This window comes from Pholcus phalangioides, unplaced genomic scaffold (assembly GCF_987345545.1).
Source record: "Pholcus phalangioides strain wild (caught in Gottingen) unplaced genomic scaffold, Ppha-v1.0 ptg000015l_1, whole genome shotgun sequence".
Lineage (NCBI taxonomy): Eukaryota > Metazoa > Arthropoda > Arachnida > Araneae > Pholcidae > Pholcus > Pholcus phalangioides.
In genome coordinates this window covers 105850137-105872674 of record NW_028301608.1, presented here as the reverse complement: position 1 = coordinate 105872674, position 22538 = coordinate 105850137, and the positions used below count along the sequence as shown (strand labels likewise).

The following is a 22538-nucleotide window of genomic DNA, read 5'->3' as shown; positions in this document are numbered from 1 at the left end:
TCGTAGTTGGGAACCGCAGAAAACCAACTTCAGCCGACCACCACTGCTGCGACGGTGGGGTTTGAACCCGGATCCTCGCGATGCGAGTTTGTCACTCTGACCACTCGACCACCACAGCGGCTGGTTGTAAGGCTGTTCAGTGGAAACCCTCGATAATGATAATGAGGCCTGTTCTACGAAACTCAAACTAGAGTAAAAACAAAACTAGTTTTTTTTTTGAGTATTTATCCCAAAAAAAGCGTGTCTCTATATATATACTGCCATCTCAACACCATCTTTGTTCCCAAGGCAAAATGAAAGAGGGGCGCCGCCACCACCTCCTCTTAATCAGGGGCGATGTATTTACGCAGAACGCGTACGCAGGATCGACCTTTGGAGGAGAGTACAAAAATTGCCTTAACCAGAAATTTCGAGTTACCCTCAAAAAAAACATTAAAATTAACAGAAATAAGTAAAAATATCATAAAAAGTATTTTTTGTAGATAAAAGGTTTCTTTTTACTTTATAAATTCACTATAGAGGAAAACCCACTAGAGATCTTAGTCTAGGGAGGGGGGTCTTGCTCCAGGATTGTGGGGGTAGGGCATAATGAGCACCGAGGTGCTCGCGGGGAAAGGAAAAAATATCATTCCTGCATTTTTTTTTTTTTAATGTGACCTCTAACTTTGTTTTCTTTCAGATGGGAGAGCGGGCACATTGTGCTTTATTTCACCTGCACTGATCTTTCTCTGCATACAGAATTAAAAAATACATGCTACCTTATACAATGTAGAGAAGTAATTTGTAAACTTATTTAACCATGAAAAAATGTTGTCTTTCTTAGTTACTTTTGTCCATAACCAACAATCGGGTAATCACCCAAAATATGCCTTTTATAAAATACTTTACTGAAGAGTACAGGATATTAAATTGAGAAACATCATTAAACTATAACCTCTTCTGCCACCTAACAAATAAAAAACACAACTGTTATGATTGGGATTTATGATTTTTTGATTGATATGTCAAATAAAAAAAACCAATATAATATGATAATAATTATTTTTTAAGTAATAGTATAAATTTAATTTAATGCAATTTAGTTGATGTTAATTTATGGTATTTTTGCATCCAATTATTAACTGATAATTGGATCGATATTATTGTTTGAAAAATATTTATTAATATCATATCATATTGCTTTTTTTTCATTTGACACACCAATCATAATAGTTGTGTTCATTATTTGATAGGAGGCAGAAGAGGTTCTAGTTTAATGATGTTTCTCTCACTTTAATACATACTGTACTCTGTATAGTATTATTTTCTAAAAGGCATGTTTTTTGGCTGATAAAATTTTATTTTCACCCGTTTGTTAGTTATGAACAAAAGTAACTAAGAAACCATTTTATTTTTCATGGTAAATAAGGTTACAAATTATGCGTTTAGGGTTTGAGAATGACTGAGAATGTACCCGTGTACATAGAGTTTTTTGTTTCACGGAAAAAAATTCCCTACATTGTATAATGTAGTGTGTTTTTTTTTTTCTCTCTCAGAGATATCAAAATTCTGTGCGCAGGGAAGCATCAGGTCTATGCAGATGAAATTAAAGAGAATGTGCCCACTATCTAGACAATAAAAAGGATCCTTGGTACCACACACAGAAATAAAAAAATATTTTATTAAGCTCAGCAGGATTTTTTAAGCCGGCTGGAGTTCCAATGTGTAATGACATTATTCATGTACTCAACATGCGCGAGAAAGCGTTAAAGTACAGTTACTTTGTTTAAAGGATCCACACACATAGTAATCTACCGAAAAGAAAATTTTTATTCAGCTCCAGTATATTTTTTAAGCAGGCTGGTGTTTAGTATTTTTTATACTTCATAGATAGCAACAGGGGTCCCAATGTAACGATATTATTCATCATTTACGTACTCAATATGCGAGAGAAAGCGTTGAAGTAGGGTTACCAGAAATTTATAAACTTGGACATGAGGACGTATGAGTGCGCATCTTTGGCTACGTTCCTTGCGTATGTTTACAATAGATGGCGCCACTTCCTCACAATGAACAATAATTATTTTCGTACTAAAACAGAACCACATCTCCAGTGCTTTTCAACGGAGGATATTTATTAATCATTAGGCACTGAGTGCTGCGCCACTCATTTTGTTTGTTTCTGAATTGCCGGAATCCGTGACTTTTAAGAGTTCTGTGGCGTTTGATCATGCGGAACCTCAAAAAAAAGCTGTCACAGAACCCCAGGGTTCCGCGGAACACCAATTGCACCAATTGCTTCTTTTTTTTAGAAAGATTTCGTCATTTCATGTAAAATGATTATGCTAAGAGAAAATTCATTAAAAAGAAGCTTTAGATTTGAATGTTTTCAGTGCATAGATCGGGGCATTCCAGGAACTTATATTTTTCATCTGCATAAGTGTAAAGCCGGAAGAAGCCTCAATATTTACATTAATAACCTTTAAAAACCTCCGTTCACTCACAAAACATTTTTTTCGAGCATAAACAAAGACTTGAATGACATCCGAAAAATAGTATTACACTGACAGCACTACCTATCTATGGAATTTTTAAATAATTATTTTCCGTTGCTAAATAAAACTCGAATTTCGCGAAATGAACCCCAGTGCAAACCACATACTCGTGTATCAACTTAGTAGTTATAAAAAAATCTATACATTTGTAAAAACTCACCGTTATTACGTAAAATTGCTTATAATAAGTTCTAATCGATATGCTTTTAATATACACAAATATTTTCTTCAAAAACATTGAAATTATATTCTTATTCGTATAATTTACTTGGAAACGAAACACGGATTCAATGGCTTTTAGTCATTTTCAAGAGATCAATCAGTTGTGATGAGGTATTAAAGCGTATTAGTCATATCGATGAAATACACATAATTCAAGTGATAAAATATATAAACACGGAAAATCCATTATAAATATGAAAATTCATAATCGATTCATAATTTTTCATTATAGCCCGAACTGGAACATTCTTTGAAATTTTCACTCTGTGATTGATCACCGAATCTGTTTAGAACGCAACGAAAGATGATTATGAGCATGCGCAGAATCGTGTTTAAAAACATCTGTTGGGGGTTGTAGAGTTTAATGCTTATAGTCGAATGAAATACTGTCCCCGAATGTTTACGAAAATTACCTGTTTTGTTTATTCAAAGTGATAATTCGACCCTTTTTTCCCGAAACGCTTAAAAAAATTACGTAATAATCCTAAATGAGTCAAAATTCTGTCAATCCTCATCAAGATAAAGGTTCCCGAATGGTTCACTGAAATGTTGTTCAAACATTTGCCGTTCGCTATTGATGTCTCCCGGTCTCAAACAATGTGTCCTTCCAACAATGTGGAAATGCCTCAAGTAAATCGCCATGTCTCAAATTATAAATTCATAAGATGTGCATTCGTCATCTTCGGCATCAATCTGTCGGGAAACAACAGACTCGCGTGCAAACTCTTCGCTGTGTTTTTCCATGTGACGGTGATTTACTCGTGGGTTTTGTCCATACGGTCTGTAAGGAACGTACCGCTTGGGAAACTGCATGACATCATCGAATGCGTCCAATATTTCGTCAGCGTCGCTTCGTGGTTCGCGATCAAGAAAAGGTCGCAGGAAATTGCAGAAATAATGGCTCACAACGACGAACTTTCTCGCCGAACCGGACAGGTCGCACGAAATAGGGCGTTCTGCATCGATTTGCTGCTTCCGATAATGATCACCGTATCTATGATGTTGATATGGGTACTGGAGTTCGTATTTACCAGGGGTGGTGAATCTGTAAGATACTGGTTCGCAAACATGGAGCCGGAGGATCTTGACACGGAGACCGCAGTGGCAATGTTTCTCGTGTCCACTTGCTGCGTGTCTTACGCAATATTCCTTTGGCCCCTGTACGTGTCTTTGTCATTCTACAGGGTCTTCGTGGATGTTTCTAACAATATAAGAGCCCTTGCTCGATCTGTAGAGGATTGTTCAGTCACCTCTGCAGAGAAACTGTGGATGACTGTAGAAGAGCACAAGAAAACAATACGTTTTGTACAAGACTTGAAGAAAAGCTTTTCTTTCCCTTTGCTGAGCCTGATGACGATGCATTTTCTTTTCGTCCTCATTTATATCACCATCTACGTGAAGAACTACGAATTTTTTGTATCAGTCTACGTGGCAGCTTCGTCATCACTGATCTCGTTGAAAGCGCTGTGTATCGTCTTGGTGATGTTAAGTGCGTCCGCAATTCCTAAGGCCATGTGTGACGTGCGGATTGCGTGGCACGCTAAGTACGAGTCGCTGATGACGCTGCATCACGACGATCAGAGATATCGCATCGTTACAAAAACAGTGAAGGGTCTTAAGGAGCAGCCAGAAATCTATCTTTCTGCCTGTAACTTATTCCATTTCAAGAGAAGCCTCATACTGACCTCTCATGGATCACTTCTAACTTATGGACTGCTGCTGATAAAGAACGGATGAAAATAACACAAGGTGGTAAATTATCGTGTTAGGAAAGCATTGTGAAATTAATTTTACAATTCAATGATTTTTGTATGTAGCCTATTTATTTACTAGATGGAGATTTCATTTACGCATGCAATGTCAATGTATATTGCTTTGGAGTTACCATGTTCACAAAAATGGCATTTATAAGGGTAATAGCCTAATAGCTTTTTTCAAATACAGTATGTAGAATCAAAGCTGATTGATTATCTCACCAGAATAAATAGACTACCGCTCAAGCTGACCTAAGGCTGAAATTTGATTAAAATAGCATTTAAACCTTTCAGACCTGGAATGCACAAACGGGGGGGGGGGTTGCTTTTCCTTGCTGTAATTCTTTTGTTTAATATATCTCCTTTTTACCTCAGAGATTTCAGCTCTGACTTCAACGATAACATGCGCATAATCATTGAAGTTCGGGATGATAATAACTACAGAAGGGAAAACAACCGCCTCCCCTGTTTGTGCTATCTGAGTCTGTAAAGTAGAATTAAAACTTCCTACCGTATTCCAGTTGAAAACAAGAAAAGAAAATTCAAGCATTCTCACCATTTTCATTTCAAAATATGGAAGACACATGGCAGCACCAGAAAGAACTCGAAACAAAAATAACTCTAAATAATATAAACAAAATAACTCTAAATAATATCAACAAAATAACTCTAAATAATATAAACAAAATAACTCTAAATAATATAAACAAAATAACTCTAAATAATATCAACAAAATAACTCTAAATAATATAAACAAAATAACTCTAAATAATATAAACAAAATAACTCTAAATAATATAAACAAAATAACTCTAAATAATATAAACAAAATAACTCTAAATAATATAAACAAAATAACTCTAAATAATATAAACAAAATATCTCTAAATAATATAAACAAAATAACTCTAATAAAAGCGCTTGAAGCAACACATACACTTAGAACAGCATGCACTGGCATGTACCGATTTTTAGAAATTCCGCAGAAGAATGTGTACGAGTTGTATCTACGATTGAGTAGAAAAAGTGTTGAAAACAAGCTGCACCATATTATAATTGAAAATAAACTTATGATGCATATTCCTCTACTTTGAGTACAAATAAAATATGCAGAACTGTTTTCGTTGTGCATTTCTTCTAATTCATTTGTTTCAAATTGAGATTTAACCGCTGTGGGGAGGGGGGGAAGGACCTGGGAAAAGATGTGAGGGCAATAAAAGCAAAATTCCAGAGAAATGGGAAGGTCGGACAAAAAAGTTGTTTAGAAGACTGATTTGAACAAAAATATCTCGTCGTTATTATTTCATTCATCCATTCATTAATTTAATATTCATTTATTAAATCAATACATGAATGAATCATTCTGAGTCAGACTCAAAATTTTCTGGCAGTCATAGATAACTGTTAAATAATTCTTTTAACCCTCCATTGATCACTCCCATAAAAAGTATTGAAAAAATTTTTTCTTTTTTCGAAAATACGGCTGTAAACGGGTGTTGGCATATTTTAAATTGGAACAATATACAATTAAACACATCAGTTTAATTAATTGCAGGGATTTTTTTTTTAAAAATCTGAATTGGTTAATTATATAAGGATAAAATACACACAGTTTGCCTTGATTTTGATGTTATTTATAAACTGATAAAATCTCGCTTAGCAAAGTTGAGTAGTTTTTACCTTGATTTTTATTTCAAATTCCCTCGAACTTTTGTGGGATTTTATAAATCTTTTAAACGCATAAAGTTTCAGCAGCTCTCAAAAAAAAAACACCAACATGGAATCACCTCTTATTTATCGGCCGTACTTTTTACTGTAAATGACATTCAAAAATGTCATTGTCTTTCTAAAATACCGAAAAAATTGAGAAAAGAAATTGGTGTAATGGATTTCTTTTTAAACCTTTTCAGTCTGTGGGCCAGATGTGCAGTATTTCTGCCGCTCGCGGGCCAGAAACTTGTACTTTTGCTATGTATCTAGTATGTATCTAGAGGTAATTGCTTCTACATACACACTTGATTTTTTTTTAAAAAAAACAAATGTTTATTTTCCCAAAAAGTTGACGGATCGAAGTCCAAATTTATTCGCGATTTCACTTTTTTCTTTAGACCTATTTATTCCGATTGCTAAACTTTTCCTTTTTTTTCTAGGAAGTCTAAAAAAATCTCACTCGCGTGCAATTTTGGTGTGAAAAAACAACCGCAAGTTCTAGCTGCAAAAAAAAAACGTACGACAGAGAAAATGATTAAAAAATGTTTGCCTTGTGTCCACTTTTGAGAGATTCCAAGAAATGATAGAGAGAAATGATTTTTCAGAGAAATAACGACGATGTCAAAACCGGAGGTCATGTTCTACCTGCCGAACCAACACCAGCTCTAGCAGCTGTACTATAGCTGATGTTGAACCAACGCACAAATTAAACTGTGTTTTTCCACCTCCTATATAGATGCTACTGCCAAAGCTCGAAACCAGCCAGTTCACGAATTGGCCTATATCCTTGTAAACTGATGGGAATGTCCGAATCTCGGGATTTGGCCAGGAAATCCCTGGCGAGTGTCCCAAAATGAAGGCATGATTCGAGGTCATCGCTTTTTAGAGAATTTTTTTGTGATAATCATGTCCACGTTAGTTATGACAATCCATCATATCGCAGTCACGATGCGGTAATCATTTTTTTTTTTTCAAAATTTGGCAGGAAAAACTATATGTCTATATTATCCCTTAAGGACAGGGAAATTTTTGAAAACGTGAATGTTTGCTAAGTATTTCACCCGCACGATCCTTCGAGATCGGGCTTATTATTAGGGATACGTAAATTTCGTATTTACGAAATAACCGCGATAAATGCGAAATTCACGAAATAAATGCGATAAATGCGAAATTTGCCAATTTTGACTTTGCTGCTTTTCTCAATAAATATGACGATTACTCCATAAGTTTCTTAAAAATAAGTCTTGACAATGAAATTCTAGTCCTAAAATACGGGTTCAGTTGACTTTTGTTTCTGAGTTCTGTGGGAAAATTATGCTAATCGACAATTTGAAAGGATCAAATTTTTCATTCACACATGTTTTGTAAAGTTGGTATATTTGAAATCTTTTGGGCTCAAATTTCAATGGCATTTTTACGAGGAAAAAAAAATGACAAATGAGTACACAGTAGAGTCTGGCTTATCCGACATAAACGGGCCGGCAGAACGTCGGATGATGCGAAGTTGTTAAGGAAAAGCCTATTAAACGTCAAACTGTTATAATTTTGCACATTGCGAACCGGATAATCATGTTTACAGTAAAACAACAGAAAAAATTAACTGAAAAAATGAACTTACGGGTACACAATATTTTGAAGTTAAAAACAGTACTTAAAAAAAGTTCAGTCCTGTGATGATTTAAAAAAATTTTTGATTGTAGTCTCTGCTTTTTTTTTCTCTCCTGACGAGTGCCGTTTTTCCGCTGCCAAATCTCGCCATCTTTGCAGCATCATTATGTCGATTCCTGTAGCTTCTTCTTGTTGCTCAATGTATTTAATTGCAGTTTCTAGAGCCTTAACTCCATCGTTATGTGAAATTCTAAAAGCTCAATAGTTGGTGTTTGATCATTTTTTGCTTTTGCGGTGGGACGTCGGAACGGAAGGTCGGATAAACGAGACTGTACTGTATGTTGGAATTGATGAACGGCATAGTATTCTCCTAAAAATACAGATTTCTGACCTGAATTTTTTTTTTTTTTTTTTCGCTAATAAATGCAAAATTTATGATTTTTAATTTTTTTTTTTTTTTTTTTTTGCGAAATTTACGTATCCCTAGGTATTATATAAAAATATTATGCGCTCTGGCGAAGCTTCTCCTTTTAGAGTGTCCCACACGTGTTGGATTGGATTAATTACATTCGGGCACCTTTGCCGGCCAATCGATGCGTTGAATATATTTACTCTCCAACAGCTCTGCGACACCCACTGTACGATGAGGTGTAACGTTGTAGTCCATGAAGAGGAACTGAGGACCCGTAGAACCACTAAAAAAAGACACGCGCGAGGAGAGAGAACCTCGGTACAATGAGGCTTTTTGAATCACGTGATATTTCCCTCTTTGGGGTTATTCAAGTATTACGTCAGCATCGATGGGGGGAGGGGGTTTCCGGTTTGCTGACTTTCGATGACGGGGCGGTTTGGATGATGCTTACGTCATCAACCACCCTATATGAAAATATGAAATATTCTTAATGGAATCTTACTCGGTGAGACAAAAATGAGAAAAATCTTTCGTTAGTTTGTGGGCACCTGAACTAACATTCTCCCTAATGATAAATCCCTTACAGAGCCACTTCAGCAATCTCTAAATGTTTCACGGATCCAAGTGCTCAGGAAATGTGTCAGGGCCATTTAAGATCTCTGGAACTGTGCAACGCATCACTCCAGTGATCCGTAATTATGCCACGGATCACTTAAGTAATCTGGGAATGTTCCGCGGGTAATTTGAGCGATGTAGAACAGCACTGGGGGGGGGGGGTGTTTAAGTGCTCTAAAATTGTGCCACATGTCACTCACGGGATCTCTAAATGTGCCACAGATCATTTAAGTGTTCTGAAACTGTGTCGGGGGTTACTTAAGTGATCTTTGAATGTGTCACGGGCCTACTTCAGTGATCTGAAAATGTGCCACGGGCCACTTAAATGCTCTGGAATTGTGCCACGGGTCACTTAAGCGATCTGTAAATGTGCCGCTTAGTTCATTTTTACAAAATTAGGTTGGGGGGGACCAGGCCACATCAGATGACCTTCACATTTTATCTGCACGGCAAGGGTTTACCATATATGGCTTAAAGGGTCGGTCGCAATGAATTTCTTAAAGAGAAATTTAGAGTTTTTACCCTTCAAATAGCATTGAAATTAATAGAAATCGATTATAATAACATATTAAGGTATTTCCTTTCGAAATTTTAATTTTTTTTAATGCTTTTACATTAAACCCCCCCCCCCCCGGGTGGGAAGCGCACAAACCCCAATATGCTTCCCTCCCGCGTACGTTTCTGATCCCACCGATATGCGTCAGGAGATAGGGAGCACTGCTGATGAAATTTTGCTGACAAGGGGGGGAGGGGTCAAAAATAACTAAAACTTTGCTGACGTAATATTTGAACGGCCCCTTTCTTGAGGGATATACAAGGTATCCAATATGTTGACTTCCTGTGCGACTCATGAAAGAAAGAAATCTGAATTAAAGAAACATATATAGAGATGAATCGGTTTTTTTTCCTTCTTAATGGGGGCTAGATATTTCGAATTTTTTTTTTAACTTCAAGTTATCGATCTGCCTTTGTTTCCTTAAAAACATGATTGATTAAAGCTGCGGAATTTCTTCAATGTAATTTATATAGAACCATTATTAATTTCAGACATCCTAAACTATATGAATTGATGCAATTGGATATCGTAAGGCAATACGGAGACATTAATTCTCATTTTTCCGCTTCAGAAGATATAAATAAATAGTTGAAATCAATGTTATTGCATGGATATCCACCTCAAAAGTAGGTCCTGCTAATAACTTCTTATGTAATATTCTGGGCTTCGTATCTTTAAGCGAACTCACTATTTCGAAAATCAAAAATTCAATTTTAAAATTTATTCAATTCAATTTTTTAAATTATCGGTATGGTGGAAAACGCCGTTAAATTTCCGCATTTATACGCTAAAAGCGGCAGTTTTGATATTGATCTCTAGTGGGGATCATCTAGTCTAGTGTTTGTCCCTCAGAGTGATGCTGATGATGATTATGACGTCTATTCGAAAAGCCTCATAGCGGGCACCAGTGACTGAACCACCTTGGAAGATGTACAGGCACTGAGCTATAAGTAAAGCTTACTTATAGCTCAGTGTGTACAGGTACCAAGCATGATACCTCCCCAAACAAGAACTCCGCCACCTCCAAACCGGTCCCTTTCGATAATGTCGGAGGGGGTTATTACTAGGGTGACCATACGTCCCGTATTTCCCGGGACAGTCCCGGTATTTTCTGTTTTTTTAGCCGTCCCGACTTTTTGGCAAAAGTGTCCCGGTTTTCCCCGTATTTCACACGAAGCCTACTTGAATTTTTATTCCTTATTGAAGTCAAAGATTAAAATTGTTTTTCAACTCATACATTATTTTATGATAATTACAACTATATATGGGAATATTAATCTCCCACATTTGCCTTGGTAAACTTTTTTTTTTTTTCGTGGAATACATTTTAATCCACTGCAATTTGCAGTAATGCATCATTTCCCGCCATTGGGATTTTTCCTTAATTTCAATAATATTTGGCAACTTTGGTTTGGTTTTGGCGATAATTGGCGATGCCCGTATTTTCCAGTATTTGGAATCCCGATGTCCCGTATTTCTCTCGTGGAAATATGGTCAGCCTAGTTATTACGTGTTCCCCACGCTCTCCAGATGTGTATGCGTAATCACTAGTCAGACTGAACCTGCGTTCATCCGTAAAGAGTACTCGGTCTCAATTTTTCAGCTTCGTCCTTAATGTTTGCACACCAGTGTATAGAAGAAAAAAAAAAACCATCGATAATCCTCTTCGGGAAAAAATAATATTCACCGCATTGAAGCTTACTGTATTCACCGCCAGGTAGAAAACATCAATCTCCCTGGTCTATCGAAATTGTAGATTTTCTAGATCAGCGATTGCTCCTTGTTCGCGGATCGTCAACTTGATGCGTTTGACCGCTATTTAATGGACGGATCCGTGATATGCAGGGAAGCCAATCATTGACATATTCGGGGTCGTCGAAGAATTTTTTTCATTTCACATGTCACCGTTATTATTGCGATGATATTTGTGGCATGTAACAAAGGAGTTGGTTTCATTTTGTGAATTTTATTGCTTTGGTAATTTTCCCCGATGCCTCCTACTGCCATCAGCGTGATCTGTATTAACAAACTGCTGGCTTGCGTGCTGAGGATCGAGCACCTCAAGAAATGGGCCCTGGTGCTCATGCTGCCGGCTCTCAACTTCGCCTCGTGGGTCTTCGCGGTTCATTCCGAAAGAAGCGGTAACAATCATTGTATTAGTATCATCATCGTTTTAGCTCTGTATTAAGACATACATTGTTAAAATGAACAATCTGTATCACTAGCTGGTGTTGATATCAAATGGTGTATCTCATGAGGTTTTTCCCGATATTATTATTTTCCCATTTAGTTGCGGAGTGGTTATCACACCTAATTTATAGGCCTTAACTGTATTTGAGTCTGTCTGGGCGCAAGCGTGGATCCAGAGTTGGGATCCGATTGCCCTTCCCAAGAGCAGAGTAATACGGGAGAAATTTGTCCCTTAAAATGCGGGATGATTCAATGCACCTACACTGTAAGCAGCTTCTCCGATACATCATCCCGGATTCGTCCAATTCTCAGCTGAATATGCCTGCTCCTGCTCAGACATGGATTTGGGGTTGGGATAACAACTACCACCTCTTCCAAGAGTTGAATAATGTTTGGAAATTTGTCTCTCCTTTACATTTCGATCCAATGTGGGTGCTGTAGCCCATGTCGATAAGATACTTGTCTAAAGTACCAAAGAATGTTTAGAAGTGTTTCAAGTTTGATACCCAGTTCTTCCCTTCAGAATTTTTCCCGATTAAGGAGTACAGCAGAAACAGTTACATGACCACAGAAAAGAGGGAGTGTCCCAAATTAAGGGGGTTAGCGCACCAATCCCTCAGTGAGTAAAAAAAAAGCTGCTATCCCGAATCAGTAATAAATTGTAGGTCCCAGTCTAATTGTGCTAACCCTTTCTGTGCAGAAAATGACTGGTGCGACAAAAATGATCCGACAAACTTGCACAATTCGCTCCTCCTGGCACATCCTGCATCTGCGCCTGTGGTGGGGGAATCAAAGCTGCTCAGAATTGGTTATAGGATGTCAATGCTACCAGTCTTTTATTTGAAAAAGTCAGTCCATAGAGAGCAGGCAGTGCTTCACCACTAGCTCCTGCTATAGTCAAGTAATCATAGTGAGGAACTCGCATGACGAGGACCCGAGTTCGATCACCCCTGGTGCCACAGTGCATAGGCGGAGATAGACTTAGAAGTTTGGGGGGGCGCGGTCATTATTGCTAGGGGATTCGATGATGTCAATTCATATATATGCATTAGATCAGTCGACTCCACCTTTGATGTTGCCACCCCCCCCCCCTCTCCCCATATCTCCACCCATGCCGCAGTGGTTGTATGCTGAAATACATTTTATGTAATTCTCAACTTTGAGGCATAAATGGGAGCTGATCTCCCCTTGGAAATGTCTAGCCACAGAGAGTACCAGGCCTACAATGATATAAATATTCAATCATTACACTTTACTCATTGTTCATAAAATAGATTGTAGATGGCAGTACTATAACACATTACACGGAAATAAACTTCATAGTAGGTTTCAACATGTATAACAATTTGTTAGAGATTCCTTAGGGGAATATGTATGATGTGGAATGAGAGAAATTTTATGCCTAAATGGAGGAGGACCAGAATCAGACTTTTCCCTCCCATGCCCAGTCGTCAGGGACCGATTGTGGGAATATAGATGGGCCTATGAAGGAGGTGAAAGGGGAAGACAGTATTTTATGGTTGTCAGTTTATGTGTGCACGATTGTGTTGTGTATGAGATAAAAAAAGAATTTGTCAAAGTCTGTGGTGTTTTTGGTCATGGCATCAAGAATTTAAGCCTGGAAGGACTCAATTTGGAATAACTTCACAAAAATGCCGTCCCCACCTGCGAAAGTCACAAGAGGAAAATGAATCAGAAAATTTGGGTGATATAGCGATAAATTATATGCATCAGAAGAGGAAGGGAAAACTGTTACTTTTATTGAGGATGGGTTCAAAAACTCCAATAACCATTCTCTAAACTCTAATTGGTCACCAAGTATACCAGTCACAGCAATTGTCCCCTCTTGTAAGAATAAATGCCAGTAAAATAAATGTAAAAATTCAAATAATTAAACAGATGTCAATAAACATTTAAAAGTGCACAAGATGTCCATTAAATGGCAAAACTGAGGAAACATATGCGAAATGGAAATGAAAAACAATTAAAATGTGCAACTGATTGCAAAATAAATGTGAGAAAATGTTCAAAAGTGGTTAAATAGGTGCCAGATAAATTCTAATATTCACGATAATGAATACGAAAATGTTCAAGGTGGATAAATAGATGCCAAGTAGCTCTCAAAAGTGAACATAATGGGTAATAGGTTGCAAAATAAATATTTTACAAGATTTAGATATACTATGTATAGATTTTATATGCCTCCGAAAAAAAGATTATTTTTTGGAGAGATATCGTTATTGTTGGGAAGATATGTAAGTTAATCATAGATTTCCCTCACAGGGAAGGTGGAAAATTTGTTTTGGCCTTCTGTACACCGTATGTACCAAAGTTCTTGGTGTGGGCCTCTCATTGCGATTCACAATTTCTCAAATAGCTGGTAGTCAGATTCGCTCATGGGATCATATTAGTTGGGGTTAAGTCCCTTGATGTACTTGAATGTGAGAGAAATTTTAAGATTGTGTATATTGGTGATGGTCTTAGTTATTGAGTGCTTCCATTATTTGGGAAAGTAATGTATTGTAAGTGCTGCATTAGAGATTTCTGAGAAAGTTGAGAGCACGTTGTTAGGCAGGTTTTTCATTTCTATGTTGATAATGCCATCATACAAAGGTTTTTTAACAACTGGCTGTGGTAAAGATATATTTTGGAAAGAGAGAAAATTCAAAGATTGGGCAGTTGAATTTTCTCTTTTTCCAAAATATATCTTCGCAACAGCCAGTTGTTAAAAACCTTCATATGGTAGCGGAGAGTGACGTCATCCTTGTATAATGCCATCGTGCCATCATACCCAGAGGCACAGTTTGTTTGGATTAGTAGGGTCTTACTGTGATCATCAACCATCAATTCAGTTTTCATGTTAAACCAACAGTATCGTGGAAGATGGTTTAAAAATACAGTCATTAATCCTGTTATTGTGTCCCCACACTCAGCGCCAGAAATTTTCAGTAAACAAATCTTTCATTTCTAAGTTTTACACGCGTTAAACTGTGATTCGATATAACACCAAGCTCATTATATAGTGCCAGGATTATATAAAATAAATGGTGGCGTAAAATCTGGATTCAACTGCCAAAAATTAATTCCTGTGCAAGTGATGCTTTTTGTTACAAATAATTATTTCAATTATCGTCATTTTTCAGTATTTGATATACCATGCATAGAGGCTGAAAATTGTTCAGTAATCAGTGGAGAGAAGATGTGCGATTCCATGTTGGGAATGTGCTCATGTGCTGAAGGGTTCGTTCGTATGAATAACTATAACCACTGTGTGCCATGTAAGTGATACAGAGGTATTCTACTTTTCTATTATATGTATCATTTATGGTTAGTTGTGCTTCATGCACTATGTTTCTAAAACTGTGTTTTTTTTAGAGTTTAGACATTTTCTCAAATTTCTAGAAAAATACTGGGCAAATTGTTCTGAAACTTCGGTCACGTGAATCCCATGCTTGTACTCACAATGTCCAGTGAAAATTTAGTCCCGAGTGCATTTAGGGGGACTGACAAAAAATTAAATAGCAAAAAAAAAGGTTTTTTGATCAACCCTGTATTATGAAAAATTGCAAATGATTTGTAACTCAAAAAATATTGTACAGTCAAACCTCGTTAGTGCGTCACTCCGCTTACCGGGTCACTTTTTGGAAGTCCCAATTGTCTTCAGGCAGGAATTGGCACAGCTATGGCTTACTCCGTTTAACGAGTCACTCCGCTTACTAAATAATATTTTTGCTCTCCCAAGAGTGACTTATTAACAAGGTTTGACTGTACTAACTTTGTGCTCGTTTGCATTTCCGTGAGAATAGCACGTACATTTATGAAGATATAAATGTTTTGTATGAAGATTCCAATTTTCATTGCATGTTTTTCGCTTATGACATGTGGATTTTTCCACCAATTTTTATGAAATTTACACAAAAATTGGCGCTACACATGAGACACCCTGAACAGGAATTTACAACGTTACGATTTATTATTCAATGATATTTGAGCATTTTTAGTGAATGATTTTTAATTGTGCATGTGCAGAAAATATGATTTATTTTTTCATAATTTCATTGCCAGATGTATAGTGTCTCTTACATAAAAATTCCAGTTGAATGTCATGAAAATTCAAAAAAATATACCCAATAGAAATTATGTTACTGACTGAGAGTCCCTGAATGATAAGGGATTTTCCACAAATTGGTATTTTAATTATTTCATGTTATTTGATTATTTTCGTTCAGTTTCTTCAATCAAATGACATAAAATAATTGAAATACCAATTTGTAGAAAATCCCTTACCATTCAGATATTCTGTTGGTAACATAAATTAAAGCTCACGATATATTGCATATATCCTTCTGAATTTTCATGACATTCAACTGGAATTCTTTTATCAACCATTTTCAATCCACTGCTGGATGAAGGTCTCCTCTAACATATTTCTTTTTTAGAGGGCTTTTGGCCATAATCACTGGTGGCCAGTGGGGGGGGGGGGTTGGAGGAAGCCCATTCATATCCATTACCATGTGTTAAACATTGCTACTTACGGGCTGCACCACGAGATGGTGCAGATTAGACCTTAAGTCTATACTCTTAGTTGATTCCGTCAAGTCCTCATAATGAAGTAATTCAACAGCCCTTTGGAATTTTTTTATAACTTGCATTATAGATCTGGCAACCAAATTATTATGAAAAAATAAAATCAATATTTTCTGAGCATGTGCCATTAAAAACAATTTACGAAATTTTCTTGTATCCCGTGGAATAATAAATTGTCACATTCTAAATTCCTACTCGGGGTGTGTTATCCGTAGCTCCAATTTTTGTGTAAATTTCATAAAAATTGATTGAAAAATCATGTTATAAGCAAAAAACATTTGATGAAAATTGGAATTTTTTAGAAAACATATCTTTGTGAATATATGTGCTATTCTCACAAAAATGAAAATGCACAGAAGTATTGCACAAAGTTAAGACAATATTTTTTGTTAAAGTTACAAATCACTTGCAGTTTTTTTATCATACAGGGGTGATCATTTAGTATGTCATCAGGTTTTAGAGACCATATTTACAGAAGGAAATTGACTTGGTCGAGGGGGGGGGGCAGAGAAGAGCAGTGCTGGCTCTTGATGACGCACGGGGCTCAAACTATAAAGGGAGACTTGATTTTTTTAAAGGGTCCTATCAGAAGTCAAAGAACTATTTTCGATCAATTTTGTCAAAGGGATGCTTGACGCCTATGAAATTTTTCTGGTACCTAAATATTTTCCAGATTTGTCAAGCTTGAATCGAATAGCTCAATCATTTTTGCAAGCAACCAATCAGAATGTTGCTTCAGACCTACCTGCATATTACTATAATCCATACAGAGAGAAGATCAGTTGGCTTCTTTTTTTTTACCTATAACCCTCTGATCATGAACAGGACATTTCAGTATGTGATGAAAATGATTTGACTGCATTATAGATCTTAAAATTGTTGTATGCTCATATTACTTGAACACTGATTCCCTTTTTATGAAATGGAACTCTTTGATTTGTGGTTCATTGATTACCGTACTTCATGCTCGTTTGGCCCATACAGCTCTTATATACTTATATTTCAATTTTTTTTAGATGTAGGTATGGGTGAGCATTGCCAAGATGATGAGCAGTGCCGTCATTCTGGCCCAAATGTTCTTTGTGGTAAATGGTCACAAAGATGTGAATGCATTTATGGCTATGAAGAGCGAGAAACAAACAGCAAGAAAATGTGCTTCAAAGGTAATCTTTTGTGTGATTACTCTCAAACATTATTTGTTAGTCATTTTTGTGAACTGTTTATAGCATATAGTGTTTTAATTCAACGTTCATGTTATTATTTCAAAACAGTGGTACCTCTTTATATTGTCAACTTCTTACACAGTCATTTTACCACTTAGGCCTGGGTTTCTTAACCTATGGGTGTTGCAGGGGTTTCCGTGATGGGTCGTACCAATTCACTTAGTCAGGGATTCTTGAGCCATGGGTCCCAACCCAGACTGGATTCGCAGGCGCTTCTAAGATGGGCCACACAAATCCACTACCAGCCAGGGGCTCTTGGGCTATGGGTCCCGACCCAGACTTTGATTCATGGGAGCTTCTGAGATTGATTGCATAAATCCACTTATAGTCAGGGACTCCAAAGCAGAATATGCCGAAATTGGCGACATGGGTTGCAGACCAACAGTCCCAGTGCTACTGTGGAAAAGTTTGGAAGAATTGTAAGAAAAATGTAGAAACACTATTATGAGAAGTTTTACTGCAGTCAGCTGAGTGTTTGTTGGAGAACAATGCAAGTACTCTGCTTTGGGGGGGGGGGGGGCTTTTGAGCTATGGGTCATGACTCGAACTTTATTTACAGGGGCTTCCTGGATAAGTGGTACAGGTCCTGTTATAATGCACTTATTGTGTCACTGGTTTCAGTAATTTGGAAAAACAAAGTCCTGTGGGGCACGAAGCTGATCTTTATCTGCTGATTTTGGGTCACAGCTGAAAAAAGTTACAAACAGTTGAGTTAGGCCTGTATAGTCAGTTTTGATAGTCTATTTCTCTGTGCGATGAATGGTTTTTTTTTCTCTTCTACATGTTAAAGTTTGACAGGTCAAAATCTCAACTTTTAAATTTTGACAACTATAAATAATTGATTCTAGTGTATGTTTCACTTACATGTAACATTTTCAAGTTTCTATCTTCGACTATAGTGAATTGTTTTCCTTCACTTTGCATTTCTTTTCTAGCTCCTCAGGTTGTATACGAGCCTTATATTGTTCACGTTTTCAGTAGCCTTGGCCCAGTTCATATCATACTTGGTGCCCTCACTGGAAGCTTAGCACTGTTGGCTTGCTTTGCTGGAATAATACAGCTAGTCAGGTTCGTGCTGATATGTAGGAAAAGTTAAGAGTCCTAAAATTATCTGTCAAAGAATATTGTGAATGTATTGTGAAAATTTTTTTGTGAAATCAAAATAGTTGCTTTTTTTTGTTTTATTCTAGGAAGAAATATGTGAGTGCGAGGTGTAATGGAGTACACACTTCTCAGTTTTCACCCGATTTTGGGTACAGTACCACAAGTGCACCTTCACAGAGCCACCCATTTTCAGACTCGCAGTTCACTTCCACGCTCCCTTCTGGTGGTAAGAAACTTTCTATTTCTTTATTCTACTTCTGTTATTCCTTAACGATCAAACCGAAATTGCTCTGGCATTTTCGCAAGATGTATTCCCAGTTTTGTATAGTAGATGCCACTTATTTTGGAGTCGCTGTTAATGTTATTATTCGGGTATTAGTATCACTAGGGCTAGGATTTTTATGACCGAAAAACTGATGGAAAATGTGCTATAAAAAAATGTATTCATGCCCTAAAAACAGAAAATTTGCCTCATGAAGGAAAAAAAAAATCTTTTCTATTTCCAGTAATGTTAATTTTAGCAAAATAATGTGAGAATGAGGAAATACTAATGGAATTAATACTATTTTAAAAATTAGTTATTTCTTGGGCAAATTCTTCAGTTTACTAATGTCCATGTATGTATGTCACAGAACAAAGGGAGGCTTTAAATAGAATGGACCTCCAGGCATCACCTCCTTTCCAACCAGCTATTGCCTTGTCTGAAAACTGCAAAGGATGTGAAAATATTGAGGCCTTGTTATCTAATGAATCTGTCCGGAATCAATTGGATGATGAATCAATTTACAGCTACACTATTATTTGCAAAAGACCACTGTGGTGGTCGAGTGATCATAGTGACAGACTTACATCATGAGCTCCCAGGTTGAAACCCCTCTGCAGTGGTGGTCTCTAAAGTTGGTTTTTTGTTGTTCCCAACTTCCAAGTGTGAATTCCAGCCAATCTGCCCGTTAAAAAGTCTAGCCACAGAGAGCAACAGGCCTACAAACGGTACAAATATTCAATGATTACACTCCCATTTTTAAAATATAGATGACGGCACTGAACAATCTGACACAATACGAGATGCACACTTTGAATATTAGATACAAACACTTCCAGCACAACTCACTAGGTAGTAAATTGCCCATGGTGAGATAGACCTTAGTTGTTCTTGGTTTGAAAGAAAGTAAGTCACACTATTGTTGAGGGATAAGGGACCTTTTGGGCACAGGATTAGCTTGCAACAGGCCTTCCTGAACATTTTATCTCTGCTTAAAGAAAGTGAAGAAATTAAATTAAGAAGAAAAAGGTATAGTCATATAGACCATATATGACGAATGTACAGTTGTCATGAACAAACACAATCCACCTCTCTTTATCTCATCCTGTATAAGTCTTTCACTAGGAAATTGAGATGACTGGAGGAAAAGGGAACCATTTTCATAGAAAAAAGCTGAAATATGCAAAAAAAACATGCTAGAAGAAAATTAAAATATACCTCAAAATGGCTGAAAATCATGAAAAATTCTCCATCGTGTAAAAACAGCTAAATATGCAAAGTCATAGAAATCCTAGCCCTAGTTAATCACTTTCAAAGAGTACAGAATGGACATATATCATAACGTAGAAAAAATTTTGTTTATAGTGAGTCAGAGGGCACGACTGTGGCACGACTAAACATTTTGCAACTAGTTCTGTGCAAAAAAACAAAGCAGTCCCTTTTCTGTTATAAATGGGAGGTATGGTCATATTGTCTTCTGGGTTTCTTTGGGGAATGGTTATCAATTTGTTATTTTCAGAAATCTAAAGTCACAAGTTATATGTTAGTAAAGTTGTAATTTAGTTTGTAATCACATTAAGCAACGTGTGTGTGTGTGTGTGCACTATATAGTAAAGATTACACTGATGAAATCTACTTATAATTCAGTGATATAGTTTGATAGTTATATAAAATTAATATTTCAGGTGACTTTGCTTGCTTAGAGGGAAATTCTACAGCACCTCCAACTCCAGGGACACTTGGAGATGAAGAATATGTTGTGGTACGTTCACCGTAGCTTTCCCCTCGTCCTGCCCCTATAACAGCAACTTTCTTGAAAATCAAGCAAAATTTAACTTAATTATTTATGGCCAATATATCTTTTATGTCATATTTGAGAAATTATATTTCTTATCGCTGACGAAAAATACTCTTTCCCTGTATAATTTTTTTCAGACCCCACCTCCAACATATGAGGAAGCTGTTCAATCCGACAAGGAACGAGCTAAAGCACCTTCTGTTATGACCGTCTGAACATTTTATTTTCCTTTCTCAACAACTGCTCACAAAGCTTGCTGCTTTTATACTGGAGGCGGATTGAAAACTACATACTTCAGGTGCTGGCTATTAATGATGATAATATTTTATTTGTTTTCATGATTATGAATTTCAAATTGCTCCGTATTTGTGGAAATATATTTTTTACATATCTAATAATTGAAGGATATAGGCTTTCATGGCCGGTGTTGACAGTAAGAAGATTTTGAGCTGAAGAGGAATTTTGATTTCCTCACGTTTGATCAGCATCTTCAATGGATTTGATCTTCTTGACTGTGCAGAAGAAAATTCAGAGACTGGGAATGCACTGGTATTGCAAGAGGGTGACTGGCTTAAAATTTGTTTCAGTCTTGTATCATTGTGATGGACTTGTCCAAAATAGACATGATGCTTCCGTCTTAACCTGTCATCCCTTTAAAAACCACAGCAACCCCAGCTTTCATCTCTACTATCCCTTGACAGCTCTGATCAGCTCCACTAAAGATGTGGACAATAGCATTTCTTCAGCTCGAAAACTTCTTGCGATATGTAATAATTATTTGACGAGAAAACAAAAAACATGGATCTGATAAACTGCTAAATTTTCAAAGCAATATTTGCATAAGCTTTGCAAGCTTTCTTATTTTCTGTAACAACATTTGTTCTGTATGGTTATCGTTTCCGCAATGTCAGTTACTGAATATTTTGAAATCATTTCTCATTAACTATCAAATGATGAACCATGCTTGTAAATCACATTAATTGTAAAATATTCATTACCCGATGTTCTGCATACATATGAGAGCTTGAAATACCGTAGGTTCAATTAGTTTTGACTCTTCATTCTTCTTTTTTTACTTATCAAGTATCCATCATTTGTGTTTATGTATTATAATTGTACGATTCATATGCATTTTGAAATCATGTTAACAATACATTTTCTTCTTAATCTTACATGAAGAGGGCGGATGAGGAAAATTCTGTATCAAAATGTGTTTATTTTTTGGTGTGGAAAGACATATTTGCAGTGAAAAATCTCTGCAGATATGTTCTATGAGAGGTTATTATCGATATTGGTTTACCCACCTGTGGATGTAGCTTCGATTATGGATAAATATTCGTGGTAAATGCACATTTTACTATTGGAAACTAGGCAAAATAGCAAATTAAATATCGAAAGTTATTTCAATCTAAAATGATTTTGGGTACCGGACCAGTCTGGTATAGGCCACGATAGTTTCAAAATTATCCAAATCAGGTAGTAAATATTCACTTTGTGGTTCCTTGTGGTAATTTAGGTTTCAGTTCTCTGGTGTGTAATATTTTGGAAAAGTCATGATCACGCATTTTTATGTACATGTAAATGGAAAAAAAATGTTATATACTTAATGCTGTGCCATCTCAACTTGATTAGTCCCACAGACCAGGGACTTTTCAAACCAGTTTTCTGCAGGCCACATTTTACTTACCGTAACATTTTATCCTACCTGCGAAAAAAAAAAAGTTGAATTGAGAGTATTTATGTGCATCATCCTCCTTTACAATAGTGACTTCAGGAAATTGATGCAACAGTCTAATATACAGTCGCACTTAAAATGGAGAAATACATGAATTTTCCCCCTCTAGTTTCTCTGAATTCACCATAATTTGTCCAGCTTGGACAATAAAAGTAATATTGGGTAGCACTTTGGTCTTATTATGAAGAACGGATTCCAGTTGTTAGAGATTTATTGATATTTGACGC

At 36.5% G+C, this 22538-nt stretch overlaps 1 protein-coding gene across 1 annotated transcript; it reads left to right on the top strand.

Annotated features, from left to right (window-relative positions):
• Positions 1 to 11216: 11216 nt before the first annotated feature.
• On the top strand, positions 11217 to 22286 carry LOC149077275 (uncharacterized). The gene is made up of 7 exons (XM_089245048.1): positions 11217 to 11553; positions 14746 to 14880; positions 17206 to 17352; positions 18348 to 18480; positions 18603 to 18742; positions 20464 to 20540; positions 20714 to 22286. The coding sequence occupies exons 1-7, from the start codon at positions 11403 to 11405 to the stop codon at positions 20789 to 20791; spliced, it is 861 nt and encodes a 286-aa protein (XP_089101174.1). The 5' UTR covers positions 11217 to 11402; the 3' UTR covers positions 20792 to 22286.
• Positions 22287 to 22538: the final 252 nt, after the last annotated feature.